Source organism: Alnus glutinosa, chromosome 5 (genome assembly GCF_958979055.1).
Source record: "Alnus glutinosa chromosome 5, dhAlnGlut1.1, whole genome shotgun sequence".
Lineage (NCBI taxonomy): Eukaryota > Viridiplantae > Streptophyta > Magnoliopsida > Fagales > Betulaceae > Alnus > Alnus glutinosa.
The window spans coordinates 15,077,548-15,094,923 of record NC_084890.1 but is presented as its reverse complement, the minus strand read 5'-3'; the positions used below and the strand labels follow the sequence as shown (position 1 = coordinate 15,094,923).

General features: G+C 34.0%; 1 protein-coding gene across 2 annotated transcripts in view; it reads left to right on the top strand.

The window, feature by feature from the left end:
- Positions 1–12,253: 12,253 nt before the first annotated feature.
- LOC133867692 (protein NAP1) overlaps positions 12,254–17,376 on the top strand; it is a 38,844-nt gene continuing 33,721 nt past the window's right edge. Inside the window, exons 1-6 of one of the 2 annotated variants that reach the window (XM_062304458.1) lie at positions 12,254–12,436; positions 13,716–14,147; positions 14,247–14,321; positions 15,495–15,575; positions 16,366–16,446; positions 16,620–16,702. In XM_062304458.1, the coding sequence (XP_062160442.1) occupies positions 13,734–14,147; positions 14,247–14,321; positions 15,495–15,575; positions 16,366–16,446; positions 16,620–16,702 (734 nt within the window). In that variant the 5' untranslated portion in view covers positions 12,254–12,436; positions 13,716–13,733. The other variant, XM_062304459.1, reaches the window with a different exon arrangement.

The window sequence follows — 17,376 nt, the reverse complement described above, 5'->3', positions numbered from 1 at the left end:
AAATATATATCTTCTAATTATTCTTTGTCTCTATCTCTAAAAATCTCATAAGCTTTCTTAAAAATCTTATAAGCTTTCGAAAAAAAACAATATATCTTTTGATTCTTCTCTGTCTCTGTTTTCTGGGGAAAAAAAAATCGTGGATAAATGAGAAAAAAAGGATTTTTTTTTTTTTCTTTCTCGGTTATCTTAGAACCCAAAACTTAGGGCAAGAGTAATGGCGAGAAAGAGCGACAGAAGATGAAAAACATCAGAAGATATGCTAAGAGGATGAAGGAGAAAGAGAGATTCACCATACAAATCGTAACGCCTTTGAGATTTTTGGAGAAAGCATTCAAATCTCAGAGTTCTATCTACAACAATATAACCGAACCAAGTAACAAATAACAAATAACAAAAAAAGAAAAAAGAAACATTTATACAACCTATAAGATGATGAAGCCGAAGCGTGCGATTCGTGGTGCAGGTGAGTCCAAGACAGGTTGTCGTCCTCATGCTCCAGATTTGACTACAAATCTTAGATGTGGAGCTTCGAGATCTAGATCTACAGAAAGAAGATGAGAGAGGCTGAGAGAAGGGTTGAGAGATTCTTAAGGTAAAGCTGCTGGCGGCGAGGGTTAGAGTCTTAGAGAGTCAGAAACGTTTGTGAGAAAGAGCCAAAGAGGATATCAAATCTCATTCAATGCACACAGTGTGGGCAGTTGAGAGCATTTTCTCCTTGAGTCTGTCGAGGAGAGAAACCGAAGATTCGAGAAAAAGTTGAAGAACTGAAGAAGGGAAGTGGGAAGGAAGCGTGCAAGTGTGCAACGAAAAAAAATAAATCTTCAAAAGCACATGTATTTGGCCGTTGGATCTTCATTAATGAAGATCCAACGGCAAAAAAAAAAAAAACACCTTTGGCTCTTTAGGCTTTAGGCTTTTTAGCCTTTAGTCCTTTACGATTTCCAATGCTTAGAAATTATGACTCTATGAATCTCGAGGAGTAGGCATCAGTGCATCAACCATCACTCCATCAGGAAAATTAGGCAATATTCAATAAAGAAAGTTGAGAAACAAAGAATTCAAGACTAACGAGTAACGAGTTGTAGTTTCAAACTTTCAGTGTTTCACTAGTCAATAGTTTTAGTTTGTAATTTGTATAGATTATTATATTCTAATTTCAAAATTTTAAATATATACTTATTAATTATTAGGGGTAATTACCTTTTCCCCCCATGAACTACCGGCCTATGTTATTTTGCCCCCACGAACTACTACTTCGACCAAATGAGAGCATCAAACTACCATTTTTACACACTTTGTCCTCTTATGTCAGTCTAATTCATGCAAAGACTTAAATGCCTTAACTCAATTTTAAAAATGACCTAAATACCTTCATCTTAAAAAAAAACAAACAAAAAAAACAAAAACCTGAAGGAAAACCGCCACCCTTGAGGTGGCCGGGTGGCCTGCGAGCCACCCCAGGTTCTGGGGAGGCCGTGCGGCCACCCCTTAGGCCGGGGTGGGCCACGAACCACCCCAGAGGTGGCCGGAGCCACCTCTGGGGGTGGCTCGCAGGCCACCCAGCCACCTCAGGGGTGGCGGCAGCCACCCCTTTTCCTTCAGGTTTTTGTTTTTGTTTTTTTTTTTAATATATTAATTTTAATATTTTTTATTAATTACTGTAGAGGGTATTTTGGTCTTTAAATTAAAATTAACGGTAAAAAATGGCATATTTCATCCAAGTTAACGGAATTCCTGACGGAAGGGGCCAAAGTGTGTAAAAATGGTAGTTTGATGCTCTCTTTTGATCGAAGTGGTAGTTCGTAGGAGCAAAATGACATAGGCTGGTAGTTCATGGGGGGAAAAGGTAATTACCCTTAATTATTATTATTATTATTATTATTATTATTATTATTATTATTATTATTATTATTATTATTATTATTATTATTATATATATGAACGAGCTCATCGAGCCGAGTTAAGCTTCCTTGAGCTTTATTCACGAGCCTACCTCGAGCCGAACCGAGTATTGACATGTTCAGTTCGTTTATTAAACGAGCATAAAAAAATGTTCAAACTCTGTTCATTTAATACACGAACCGATCTCGAGCCGAGTCCGAGCATGTTCACGAGTAGCTCTGCTCGCTTACAGCCCTAATTATAGACTAAGACTGACATAATTAAGTTTTATCGATTCAAGTGTTTGATATTTCAGATCAGTCTTTGAGTAGCAGTATCGAGGTAAGGGAACCTCTACCCCTTCTAGATTTGTTTTATGTATTATAATTTTATCCATTTATTCTAGCATATTTGTGAATAATTATTCTCGTCATGTATTTAAAATTATATTGTTGCATAAAAGATTGTTTTAAAATAGTGTTGATGTGAAAGTTATTGGTGAAAATGATATTCTTGAAATCAGCGATTTTGAGAAAAATCTTAGTTCTAAAAGACTTTCCAATTATAGAAAATTACTTATATTATTCCCGAAATGGGAAGTCACTACTTTCTGATAGTAATGAAAAGAGAAGTGTAAAACACCTCTCACACGTTGCTTCAAGAGTTACCAAGTATAAAGAAAAGAATAAGAATAGTTATGAAAAGGAGAAAATTTTTTATAAATGAGGAACGTGTGTGGAGGAGACTATTATTTTGGCTCCAGAGATATTCACAGAGATTCACAGAGGCTTAAGCTTGATACCGTTGCTTGGATGGAAGCGCAACCGCTGAAGAACTTTGAGAAGACGGTAATTCATCCCTAGGTCATGCTAAGTGCACTTTGATTAATTAGCTGATGGGGCAAGCCTGTGGCCACAGTTTACCTGCCTAGGTCGCATTGACCGCGCAAGCCTAGTACACAGGGCGTAATAGTATACATAGGCCCTAAATATGAGGAGTTTTATTTATTAACCATAAATTTTATGCTTTAAGCAAAATGCCGAACTTATATTTTGTATCCTGGAAATTTAAATTTCAAGTGTGCTTTAATAATCATTTTGAAGAAAATGAATTTAACTCAACCGTTTTATGGTTGAGGGTTACCTTACTAAGCATTTATCGCTCACCCTTATTTTGTTTTAGTTTTCAGGTTATGAGTAGAAAGACCTAGGCGGCCGGAATGAGATTTAGGCTAGTATTAGGACATTGCATTTCATTTGCCTTAATAAGTGCGCCAACACAATAAATTTAGTTTTACTTTGGATTTTCATTTATTGTATCAAACATAATTATTCTTTTTGAAATACTCGTTTCCGCATTTATTGAAGCTCTGAGTTTAAAAATTATTTTTCTAGTAATTTATTTAATTCAGCATATTAGCTAGGTTATCTGGCAGACCTTATGAACCTTTGCGGCTTTGTGTAAAAAAATGAACAAACCTAACCCTAGCAGTTTGGGGGCGTTACAACAACCATCCCGATTTCTCATGACAAGTTCAAGCTATGGGAAATTATGCTCCTCAATTTCATGAATTGCACCATGCTGAATATCCGCAATTTGAAAACCAAGTCCTTCATCCTTCATCATATGGTCCCCTTCCTCAAAAATCTTCATCGGAAGACACGCTAAAGGAATTTATGGAGATAACTAGCCAATCCACCATTCAAATGCCACAACCAGAGTTATCATTGGCAGATACATTCAAAGCATTCATACACTCAAATAGCCAAATCATACAAGAGCTTAAGAATGTCACAATGGTCGATAGCCAAGTTGTTCAAGAGATCAAAGATGCCACTATGGCCAACACTTCATCGATTGAAAGGTTGGAAGGAGAGCTTGATCGTCTAGTTGCTTAGTTAAATAGAATGGAGGAAGAAGAGCTTCAAAGTCAATTGAGGGTTGAAAGACACTACATGATTGATGAAAATGAGAATGACATCAGCAATCCTTATCATGAGCATGCCCAAGCCACCACCACACTTGGGAGTGAAGAAGTTGTTGAGGAGATTGTTAATAAGCCAAGTCTGAAAGATCCTTTGGAAAAGAGCTTTGCTCAATTTGAATTTGATTTGGACCTTGACATGATAAGTGTGCAAGCTGAGGCCTTATTGGCTTCCACTCCTGAGATACGGCTTGAGAATGGGGAAACCACTGAGATATCATCCCTTGACACATCTTTATTAGCAACTAAAGAAGAAGAGAAAGATGAGCACTTGGAGTCTGTTGAGCACCTGGAGCAAATTGAGCCATCGTTAACTCCAAATTTGTCCAATGACAAGGAAGTGAGTACTGAAACTCATTGCTTCATCACAATCCCTCTTGAGACACTTCATCAGCCTCAAGCTTCAGTTCTTCAATGCCTCAAAGAGTCGTTTTATAATAAACTTGTTAAGGATCTCTGCATACAAGGTCACAAATCTAGGAATCATCTTCCTAAGAAGATCATTCGAAGTAAGTAAGTAGGCTATCTGAGAGGGCAAAACATTCTGCCAGAGGGCTATCAGATTCTAAAGAAGAAATGGTGGAAGGGATTAGTTGGACATCCCAATGATCGAGGAAAGTACGGTGTGCTCATGTTTAAGTTTGGGGGACGCCCTGGTCTTTTTCATACCATGATATTTCCTTACTCCTAGTAATGTATTTCTATATTACACATTGTGGACAATGTGTGATTTAAGTTTGGGGGCGTGGAAACACAATCTGTCTATTTATTTGTTTTTTTTTATTATTCAAAAAAAAAATTATGTTTGTTTGTTTGTTTATTCTAAAAAAAAAAAAAACTGTGTTATGCTGTTGATTGAGCGTGATTACATCGCAACTGTGGTTTGTATATCATTGGTTTGTTTAACATCTTGAACACTACATGTTTTTAGCACTCTAAATCTTTTGACTCATTTATTGGATTAAAGAGACTTCACTTGTTTTAATTGTTTATCACAAGCACATTAACATAAGGTTTATGAGGTATAAGATTTGAATTGAGGAGTGTGTGTCTTGATATTTGTAAGATAATTTGTTGATGAAACCTTAGCTTAAATTAAAAAAAAATATTATAATAATATCATCAGTTTGAGTTCTTATTGAGTAACTAGACCTCTTGCTTCACTAAGCATTGAGTGTTCGTGTAAAAAGATGAGAAATTCAATTTGGTTGATTGTATGGCTAGTTTGGCTTCGTAACCTTTTTGACTGAGTAATTAAGCCCTTAGGGAAGTTTCTACATCTAATGCCCTAAAACCATCTGGTTTGGGAGTCACTGGCTCAACACTCGTTACATAAGTCAATTAGAAAGCTTAAGGGAGTCCGGCATTGCACAACCTACAAAAATAAAAATAAAAAATAAAAAATCGCATTTTGATTTAAGCCTTGGTTGTTTTCATCTGATAAAATTCCTATGAATTTTGGGATACACAAGCTTTGAGAAAAATTGAAACATCATGTGTTTATGTTAATCTCACTTTGCACTTATTGTAGCACGTGTTGTCTTTGTTAGTTTGTGATTGGCTGCATTCTGTTGGACAAAATCACTTCTATGTAATGATGCTTATTAATCAGGGATGTTGTTACATTTAGAGTCTACATCTCGGTTTTGTACTTCAAGAAGACTCTATGTAGAATTCAAGACAGTGAAGTTTAAGTCCCTTGCATCCGTCCAGACGACGTGGTATTCCGTCTGGACGCTCATCTGTCAAGCATCATCCATCTAGATGACGAGAACTTTCCGTCCAAACTCCAATCTGTGTCTAGAAGCTTCAAACTACTCTCAGTTGCAGCCGTTCGGACGTCTTAGCAATACGTCCAGATGCCTTTCAGTGTTCGGCAAGTAAAGGAATTTCCTTTCCGAACGCAGATATGGGAAGACAGTTGCATATGTTCGGACGACAGGTTTACATCGTCTGAACGCCATCCTTGATAAGGCAAGACGTGGAGAAGAATTCCAACCTTCCAAACATCAAGGCAACACCATCTGGACGTCAATCCTTATTATGGAAAGAAAATCAGCGCTTTATGGAAAACCGGTTGCATAGTTCACCTTCCGAAAGGCCTCAACTTGCGTCCGGACGCCACCTAGAGAAAATCGTATCAGACTCGATTTAGGTTTTCTATAGCCTATAAATAGAGGCCTCTAAGCATGTATTATTTTACAGAATTCGGTATTAATTTCTAAATAACTTAGAGATGGTGTTTAGGGAGATTTGAAGATCTGCTAGCTCTCTATCTGTTGCCAATGTGTGATTTGATCAGCTGTGAAGTCTATCTTAGGGAGGAGCCCTAAGGTAAAGGATTCTACTAAAGACATCTTCAGGTAGGTGACTTGGTTGGGAGACGTTCGTGTATAGGTACATGTCAGAGTTCAAGGTACGACCACTGCATCAGGGGTATATGAGTGTTACTGCCTTGTAACTAGCTTTGTCTTATGAATAGTAGAAATCCTGGGTTTGGCAGCCCCGAAGTGGTTTTTCTCTTAATTAAGTTTTCACTTCGTCAACAAAATATTTGTCTCCTTCAACTTCGCATTAATATTTTGTTGTACACTGTTCACACATACATAGTTAATTAGAAGTCATATTTTATTTTCAATTGGTATTAGAGCAGGTACACTACGTTTAAAAGGTTTATTTCCTGAGTATGATCCTTATCTTTTGTGACTTCTATTTTTTGGTTACACCTTATCATGAATTCTTCTCAGTTATCTGAAGAGAATTCTGATATTAAGCTCTTTAAGGTTTTTGATAAATTAAAGAATGTTAAAAATTCTAAAGTTTCTTATAACAAGCTTAAAAAGGTGAAGTAAGAAATAGAGTCTTTGATTATGCAGTTATCTGAATCACATGCTTTGATTGACTCTTTAAAATCTGAGAATACCATGTTGCTTAATATCATTGATGCACTAGAGAATAAGTTAAAAAAATTTTCTAGTGATAATTTAAAAAGCATGTTTTGCATCATACAAATATTTCTAATAAGCCTGATTTAAATGTTGATGATTTGAATACTTCAATTTCACATGCTTCTGATTTTGAATTAGATTCTATTGATATTAAGCCTGTGATTATGGATATAGCTTGTTTAGAAATTTTTTGCTTAAATAATCATGTGATGCCTAAATTCAAGGAATCAGGAACACAAGATGAGTTTATTCATACTTGTCATAATTGTAGGAAGATTGGTCATATTAGACCAAATTGTAATTTTTTGAAATTCTACAGACTTTGGATTAAGCAGGATGCTCTGAGGAAAGGTAATATTGAAGATTCTTTTTCACCTAAATATGTCCCTCCTCATAGGAGATATATAAAAGGTAAGGACAATGTTATTTGTAAGAATGCTAACCATAATTTTGCAGAGAATGTCAAGAAACATTCAAACAAAAGAAGGATGCTCACCTGTCATCACTGCGGCATCACCGGTTACATCCAACCTAAATGTATACAGTTTCAGGCTCAGAAGTCGAAGGTTCAAAAGGAGCTGCTAACAAGAGCTACATCAGGCACTCTACCTTTGACGACGCATCAGGCTCCATCAGCAGAAGTTTGTTTTTACCAATCAGAGTGGCAAACCAAAGAAGAACAAATCAATGCACTACAAGAGAAAGCCGCAAAAGTCCAATAGGTACCATGAATATGATGGGTTGCTGGCCCAGCCACCCCTTTGTTGTTTTTGTTTTTGTTTTTTTTTTTTTGTTTTTTTTTGTTTTTTTTTGTTTTAAATAAGTTTATTTATTAATAAGTTTATATTTTTTTATTCAGACAGACACATGTCGCCATCTTATTGGATTGATGTGGCACTGGCGTAACATTTAACAGAATCTGTAAAATTTTTTAAGGGAATTTGACTCTAGAGATCAATTTGTATTTATAGTTTACCATAAGGACCTCTCATGAACTTTTTAAACCATAGAAAATGATTTGTAATTATGACGTACTCCAAAAATTAATGGTGCAATTATCCCTAATTGCAACGTGATGGTGGAGAAAGAAGTTGAAAGTGACGCATTGGCTGTTTCTGAAATGGCTCACAAGAGGAAAATACGTCGGGGTGGGGGTGTTGTTGGTGCATCATCATCACACATCACTCATCAGCATCATCTCAGTGCGATTTGCTTCATATTTTAGCGCATTACCACTCTTTTACACACTAATACTTACGGCAAAATATGCAATCATGCTGCTGTAATGTCCAAGTCAAGTATGTCGTCCTCAACCCCATATAACCTGAATGGAACCTTATAATCTACGCACGCACGCCTTGAGAATTGGAACTCCCACTAACAAAAAGAAAAGTCAACCATATTACAAAAATTGGTATCGTCAATCATGGCTTCCACTCCACTCCAAAAAAAAAAGGTACAGCTTTTGGGTTCAATTATCCATCATACTTATCATCTTTTATTTTTACTTTTATTTTTAATAATCCTCTGAATAATCACTAATCTTTAAAGGTCTTGTATGGTTGAACCTTAATTCTCCTTAATGAAAAAAGAAAAAAGAAAAAAGAGAAAATTTACTTACCCCACCAAGTATCACAAGTTTTACAATAATAATCTCAAATTATTAAAATTTGTAATACCAGTATCTCAAATTTCATTTCTTTTTAATTTTATCACTATCGTTAAGATTTATGGTTAAATCAATCCAAAAAAAAAGGTAAAACATCTCTTATATCCATATAAAATTTATAAATTAAAAATTTATCCTTAATTAAAAAAATTAATTAATTAATTAATTTTTATTTATTTTTTTTTTAAAAAAAAACTAAACCAAACGACTCAATCTAGACCCACGGCTAGTCGTGGGTCACTAGGGAGGCAAGTTTTGACTTTTTCATTTAAAAAAAAATCGAGGTATTTTAGTTAATTTGTGAGTGAAACTAAAAATGAGTTGAAATTTGAGACATTGGTATTATAAATTTTGATAACATGATATTACGATAGCAAAACCTGTTATATTGAGGATAAATAAAGTTCTTGTTGTTGTTGTTGTTTTTTTTTTTTTTTTTTTTTTCAGATCACTTTATAATAGAAAAAAAAAAGAAAAAAGAAAAAGAAAAAAGATCACTTTCAAATTCCTAAAATTGACTAGTTTAAGAAGCTTCCAACGTGACTGAATAAAGACAAAAGCCTCAACTACCACAACCACAACTTGACAGCGTTTGGTGGGTCATTTTGAGCTTAAAGTATTTACAACCGTATGATTGATATCACACCTTAAAATCTTCAAAGGTACTCAAAATCTTTTATGACATTATTATAATAAAAAATAGAATAAACTTGAAAAAATTGGTTTACTTGCTCCGATGCTTCTTTCATTCAAATAAATGGACCAAAAACTTTCACGCAATTGACCTCCCGCATAGTTTATTATTTATTAGGTTACCAACCGGTTTAGCTTAAGTGTTGTAAAAAAGGGACTAACTTCGTAAAGGAGGATCGTACTATCAACCGTTTTAAAAAATGGTACTAAACCTTCAAATGTCTCAAATTAGGGTATTCAAGTTTCCAAATATTTCAATGAAGAGTAATTCTTGCCGGTAGATCTTGCCAAAATTCTCAAAATATATTTTTTTTTAAAGAAAAAAAAATTGCTAAGATTTAGATATTGGTCAGAATTTAATTTAACGAAATTTGTAAAAATACGCATGTCTAAATCTTTGAAATTTTTTATAAATTTCTTTTAAAAAATAAACATAGAAGGTAATTTGTTGGGCACTTATTAACCCAAAGTATTTTTCAACATATAACTAATTACCCTATATTTTTTTGGCACTTAAATTTACTAGGTTTCACATAAAAGAAAATCTTGGTAGAAGACAATATAGTATTGTTGTTATCATGGGGGACAAGGGTTAAGAAAATGGGTTTTGGGATGCTTACTTGTGATTGTTTGTAAGGAAAAAAAAAAAAAAAAAAAAAAAAAAAAAAGCTTAAATTGGATAATTAATGTTTGGGAAATCGATTACCGTTGATATCTTTGGTCCATAACGGTAAACATCCTGTGACTGATGTGAGAGCCACGTCCTTCATACTTCAGTAAGATCCTAACAACTAAGGTCAAACACAAATTTCAGCAAATGTTAAATTGAAATTTGAAAATAATAGTCTTATAGAACTCCACGTTTCACAACAGATTAACAGTCCAAATATAATTCTCTCTCTCAAAAAAGAAGAAGCAGCAGTCCAAATAGAATTTGAATTAAATTATAACTCAATTTTAGCATTGAATTCAATTTTTTCTAAAACAAGAAAAAGAAGTGCATCTGGTCTCATCAATATTCATAGAAAGTCCCATGCCGCCTTCAACGAGTTTTCTGAGTGAGCCTAGAAAACAGGATGGTTTAGCTAAAAATGGAAATAAAATAAAACAAACTAAAAAGCTGAAATTAAAAAGAGAAATGCTAGAACATCTCCTGATGTTCTCCTAGTGTTCTCCTATAATGGCATAGATGTAATTTTTTAATTACATTTATGCCATTTCAGGAGAACACAATAAGATGCTCTAGTATTCCTCAATTAAAAATATTCTATGTTAGGTAAAATTTTCTGTCTCTTTACTTTGTTTTCTGTTCTAAAAAAAAAATATTAGCAACCAATTCAAAGTATTAAATGCTCATAAACTATTTAAAACTATTTTTATATTTATGTCATATCAAAACATTTTTTTTTTTAAATAAAAAACTGAAAACACCCTCTAAAACACATTAATAAACATATCAAATTTTTCATTATTGCAAATTTATGTGAAATGTGCAATTTACGGTAGATAAAGGTGGTCAAATTTTCTAAAATCATAAAATGGATTTAATTTGTAGTTTTTCTATAAGTTTTAGATATAATTATTAAACATTTTTTTTCAAATCGATTTGTAAAATCTAAAATTTTATCAAATCAATTTTTGAAGTAATATTGTTTTTACAATTATACCCAAATAAATAATTTTAAAACAAATAACACAAAAATAGTAAAATAATAAAACGTAAAAAAAAAAAACTATATTAATAAAAAGAAAAATGCTACACCAATTTCCTCTTTTGCACTCTTAAGTAATGTAACAATTGTCACGTCAGCTTTTCACTATAATGTCTTCTAATCCTATTTGTTTATTTTATTTTTGCAACTATCACGTAGAGAGTAAATTAAAGAAAAAATTCGTGTAGCATTTCACTTTATTAAATTCCATTTAACCATAAGTCCTTGTTATGATATCAGATTTGGATAATTTCTAACGAAAATGAAATTTCTTAATCTCTAATAGCATTTCCAGCAAGAGCAGCTAAAATAGCTATTGAAAATATATAAATTTTTATTTTAGCTACTCATTTTTTTTTTTTTATACACACTCTAATAGATTATCTATTTTACTATCTATTTTTTTTAAAATATTTATTTTCAATCTATTTTTTATTTTTTATTTTCGTCCTCTCTCTCTCTCGTCTCCATCTCCAAGCTTCATTGTAGCGCTCTTATCAACCCCCATTGTATTCGGCTATGGCTACAAAGATGCAATAGAATTCTCTCAATTTCATTCAATGAAATAGATATTATCCATTTATCAATTTCAAATGAAACGTCAGTATTTAAAATTGATGCATCTAATGATGTAGATTAAGTAAATGTTGGCACGTCTTTTAAAAATTTAAATAATGTAAAATTATGTATACCATTAAATATATTAATTTTAAATCTTGACAGAATAGTAAAAAATTTCAACACAAAATACCCTATCTAACTCTTTAAACTATGCAAACAAACACAACCAGATGGTTGAGTTTCGTCCTTAAGGGGTAGCTCAATCGGCTGGGGACTACGCCTCATGAAGCAGAGATCACTAGTTCGAATCCCCTATCCCTCTCTTGGTGGACATGTCAAAAAAATAGAAAAGAAAAGATGGTTGAGTTTCCGAAAAATGATGAGGGAGAGTGATGTGGAGCGAGAAAAAAGAGGGGAGAAAAAAAAATAATAAAAAATTACTTGTAGTTGAAACAATTATGTTGATACTAAGAGAAAAAAATAAAAAGTAAATCTAGCTATTTTGTAAATGACAAAAAATCAACCATAATAGTCAAATTTAATTATTTTCATACATTTACTATGCTCATAGACTGTCCTGCCTTGGACAAAAGCTATCTTTTATTATTAAATTTACAAATAAAAGTAGTATAAAAATAACCTCATATATATAAAAAAAAATAGTACAAAAATTACTTCATCAGGCATTTCTAAATGACTTTTTTTTTTTTTTTTAAAAATAAACTAGTGTTAAGGACTTACGGTGTCATTTTATTTCTGTTATTTTGTTTTAAATTTATAAGGGGATAAAAAAAACATGTGAGAGATGAAAATCCAATCCAGCTCTTACCAACAACTACCACTCTCGCGCACACTTCTCTGTGAAATCCTGTGTCTCTTAAAGAGGTGGAGACAGAGGGACGGACTCAGATCTGAGCTTCATGCCCTCAATCAATCAATCAATCAATCTCAACCGCCTACTCTTTTCAACCTCAAGCACTGAATTGTACGCTCCTCTCTCTCTCTCTGTTTCCACAACTGTTTTGTGCTCCGTTTGGTTGCTGAGAAAAATAGTGAGAAAGTGAAAAGGAATATCAACATGTTGACTTCCGAAATTTTCGTTCGTTGGGATCCGAGAAACCAAAATGCTAACCGTTCTGCTTAGCTGAGCTAAGGTTGAGTTTGCCACTTTTAGAAACCATAAGAAGGTAAGTTTGTTTTTGTTTTTGTTTTTTAGTTTTTTTTTTTTTTTTTTCACTTCCCTCGCATTTTCTCAGCAGCCAAATGAGGGCATTTTTTTTTTTTTTTTTTTTTGTAGTTGTTTGTGCTGGAATTGTATGTGGAATTTCTAAAATTTTGATTTATTGGCTTTTCTTTGGGGTTAATTACTTGTGTTAATCTATCCTCCGTCTTGTTGACGTGAAGTTGGAAGAAAATGAAAAGAAAGTGAAAATTGCGAGTGGTTTTGTGCTTCAAGTTTTAACTTACTCAACTACTTCAAAACTGTTGTCATCAACTAATTCCGGTGGAGATTTTGTTTGTATTGAGTATGGAGTAATGTAAGAGTTTCAACGCTCGAAATTCGAAAATCTTTTCTTTTCCCGCAATTTTTTTTAGCTGCTAACAAGCACGAAAGCCTTGTGTGATAATAGTGAAGCTTCTTTGCATAAATCTTGGATAATGCAGTGTTTTTTTTTTTTTTTTTTTTTTTTTGAATATTGGATAATGCAGTGGTTTAGAAACTGGAAACCAAAAAATCTGATTTATTAACGCAGAATTACGTCCCTTTTGGTTACCTAGAGAAACTGAGGAAAGGAAGATAAGATGTAACTTGAATTCTTCTTCATCTGTATGTTTTTAGTATTCTCTTTCTCTGAGTCTATGCTATTTCCTTGGCAAGTGGATGGTGCATTTTGTGCACAATGGAAATGTGAAACAAGAGAGGTCCTCTAGAGATTATTGTTATTATTATTTTTGAATATTGGATAATGCAGTGGTTTAGAAACTGGAAACCAAAAAATTTGGATTATTAACGCAGAATTACATCGTTTTTGGTTACCTAGAGAAACTGAGGAAAGGAAGATAAGATGTAACTTGAATTCTTCTTCATCTGTATGTTTTTAGTATTCTCTGAGTCTATGCTATTTCCTTGACAAGTGGATGGTGCATTTTGTGCACAATGGAAATGTGAAACAAGAGAAGTCCTCTAGAGATTAATTTTCTTGATTTTCACTTATAAAGAAATTTGACTCGTATGCTACACTTGGTTTGCTGAAATTTTTAAGTGGAGGATTAATTAATCAATGGCAAAATCGCGTCAACAATTTTCAAGTCAAGATTCCTTGATGTCACCCCCTGCTGGAAGATCGAGAGAATGGGAAGGCCCATCAAGATGGACTGAGTACTTGGGTCCACAAATGACACCTCCAACGACTTCTAGGAGCTCTAGGAATGCTGGTCCTGATGGACAGGTTCAAGGTTCAGGGGGGTCTCAAAAGGGGTTGAACATGAAGTGGGTAGTCCAACTTACAGAAGTTGCTGAAGGTCTTATGGCTAAAATCTATCGGTTGAATCAAATCTTGGACTACCCAGACCCAGTCGGCCATGTATTTTCTGAAGCATTTTGGAAAGCGGGTGTGTTCCCTAACTATCCAAAAATTTGCATTCTGCTCTCAAAGAAGTTTCCAGAGCATTTTAGCAAATTACAACTTGAACGTGTAAGAATTGATTTCCTTCCCCTCTCAATGTTAGGTATTTTCTTTGTTATTACATATGCTGTACTAGTAGTTCTTTCATTTCGGATGATGTTGGTGCAGGTTGATAGGGCTGCTTTGGATGCTTTGCATGATAGTGCAGAACTTCAGTTGCAGAGCTTGGAACCATGGGTTCAGGTATATAGTTGGTATTTATGTTTACTTAATTTTTCTTTATTTTCATTCATTATGTGCATGTTCGAAAGTAAGCGTGCAGCTATCAACCTGCATGGCTTTTCCCCCAAGTCTCAAAATATTTGCCAGTGCATGAAAAGCTGAAGTACTTTTTGTGTGACCGAAACATTATTTTCGCTCTCTGCCTCTATAGCATGTATTAGAGCTGAAAGTCAAAAGATTAGTTCTCTTATCACTCTTCGCATTTAAGAAAACTCAATTGCTGTCAATTCTGAAGTAGGCTCAATCATCATGAAGAATGAAGATTCTGAAAATCATATGTTAACCTTGGTCAAAGCTAGTTTTGATTAGTGTTGTTAAATTCACAGCCAAGCCTGTGACTCCAAACGTTCTGTTGTCTAGCTTGTCCATTGTTCTTGCAACGATCACACTTCTTTTGGGATAGAACCTCCATGTACCTTAATGCGTAAGTTTAGCATAGCGGATGAGTTATGGCTTAGCCAAAAATTTAGAGGAAGGCTGTCCAACCTGATAATTACTTCGGAATGGCTTATAAATTGGAGATATGCTTGCAGACAGACTCCACTTTCCAAGGAAAGCATGGAAAGAGGGGGACCAAAATGGCTCTTTCGACCAGCTGAAGGAAGGGGAGATACTTCCTTTTTAGTCGCCTAATAAAGTTCTGGAACTAAAAAGAAAGCAGTGTCATTGCAATTCTGCCATATCATTTGATACATAATTTTATAGAAATATCTTTGTTGTCAACTCATCTCATTTATTGTCTAATCATTACTGAGATTCTGTCTCTGTCCTTGTTCAAAACTTCAAGCTTTGCTAGGGGAGTAATTCAAGAGAACTATTTTTTTTCTTCTCAGTATTTCATGTAATCCATGGTATGACTGGAAATAACCATATAGCTAGTTTGCTACGATGTGCCTATACTTGCCAAACCATTAGGTTCACCTCACATGGCACAATGATTAATAAGAATTAATGAATGAAGCTTTATTTTAACTTAAATTTATTGTTCTAAAATAATCAATGTGAGAAAATAATTGTTCCTAATTAGGGGATAACAAGAAATTTAATGGATGATAATTACTAACTTTTACATAGTTTAAGAATCAATCGCTAGTTAAATGTACTCAGTTAATAGCTTTCTTTTTTGTGGATCAGCTGCTTCTTGACTTGATGACATTTCGTGAACAAGCTCTACGACTTATATTGGATCTAAGTAGCACAGTTATTACTTTGTTGGTGAGTTTCAAATTGCTCTTCTTCATGATGCCAAATATATGTTATAGATGTAAACTTACTTTGACATTAAGGAAAAAAGAATGGCTTAATCAGAGACGTGACTATCATAGAGATGAGTGGAAACTGTTAGCAACTGGTCACCCTATCCACTTATGAGAAATCGCAACCAAAAGTTGTATAGTGCTTGCTGTGGGGAAAAAGGTATAAGATGACATTGAGCTTCCTCTTCCATTTAAAAATTTGACCGAGAACCTTTGGTTTACAAAAGCTTTTGTGTTTTCACTTCTATGCCCTTCTATTATCTGTAAGGTTGTTTGAACTAACTTTCAGGTTCTTCATAGAACCCTTGGCAAGACCGTTACACCAGGAGGGGTGGAGGGTTGTTGGAAGGCTATTTTAACAGCCTTAGTGATGCTAGAAGAAGAACATAGTATTGGAGATGCAAAGCTGTTTGTAAACCAGATGTTTTGTGTCATTTTTGAATGGAAGAGGCAACTCAGTGTCTATCTTGTGCATAATATCCATGAGAACTTTTATACATCTTTTATTCACCATTTCGTTAAAATGAAAGAGTGTAAGTTTTTGGAGTATTTGATTCTTTACATGGTGCAAGAGCAAGTACCAAAGACATGTTTGATTTGGTTTCAAATCCCTTTCATAAGGGCTCACATATGAGGGGATGTTGAAATAATAAATCTTTACTCCTTTCTGTTACTGTTTAAAATTATAGAGTAATTATTTAGCCAAAAAATTATTGCTAGGTTTATTAATTTTGGACAGTATTTTGCAGCCCCATCAGAACTCGCTTATACTACATGCATTTATGGATCTCTTTTGTTCCTTTGTTCGTGTTAACCTTTTTTCTGAGAAGGCAAGTCTACTTTCCATTGTGTTTGTTCAACTTTTTTTCATTTTTTTCCCATTATCCTCCTCTCATGTCCTCTAGTTGAGAACTTTTGAGTTATTTGTCTTAACTATGTTATGGTTGTGTGTATACCAGACATGTATGTTTTTGTTTTTTCTGATACAATGCTTTCATAACAGATACCAAGGAAAATGGTGCTTCAAATGTATAACCTTTTACATGCCATGTCAAATAACGACCGAGATTGTGATTTTTACCATAGGTAGGGGATATTTCTATTTTTTGAAGTTATCTTGGTGCTGCTAGATGGGCCGGTACTTTTTATTTTATTTTTTTTAATTTATTATTATACTGTTAGCTTATACTTTTGTTGTGGTGGCATGGAAACTGACTGAGGTCCAAAGCTGGATATCCTCTTACCTGAAACGTTAGGAGGAAACTTTTTATGCCCGAATCTCTGAAATGAATTAAGGATTCTATTTACTTTGGTGCTTATAACATAGGGGGCGGGGGGGCACATGGCCAGGAGGTTGTACTGTCTTCATGTAAATGAGTGGTGTGACTTTTTGAAGAGAATCTTGTCTTTTATGTTTCGTACATGAGCAAGTCACATCCTATTCTCATAGCCACGTGGCCATATGGTCTGCATATGGAGTTTAGAGCTGGTACTTTTTTTGTTTGATAAATAGTAGTTGTAATTATCTTTGTCATGGGCCAATGATCTTTAGACCAAATTGCATCTCCTCCTATAAATAAGGGCAGAGGGTGAGGTCACGATTTCAATCCAGTAATGGTGTTTGAATTGTATTTGGCTATCAAAAAAAAGGAAAAAAGAAAAAATATTTTTCATGGTCTTCCTTTTTCTTTTATTCTTTGTACTCTTGGACGGCTGTGTTTCTCACCCTTTTAGTGCTTAGTTTTAATGATTTCCTTGTA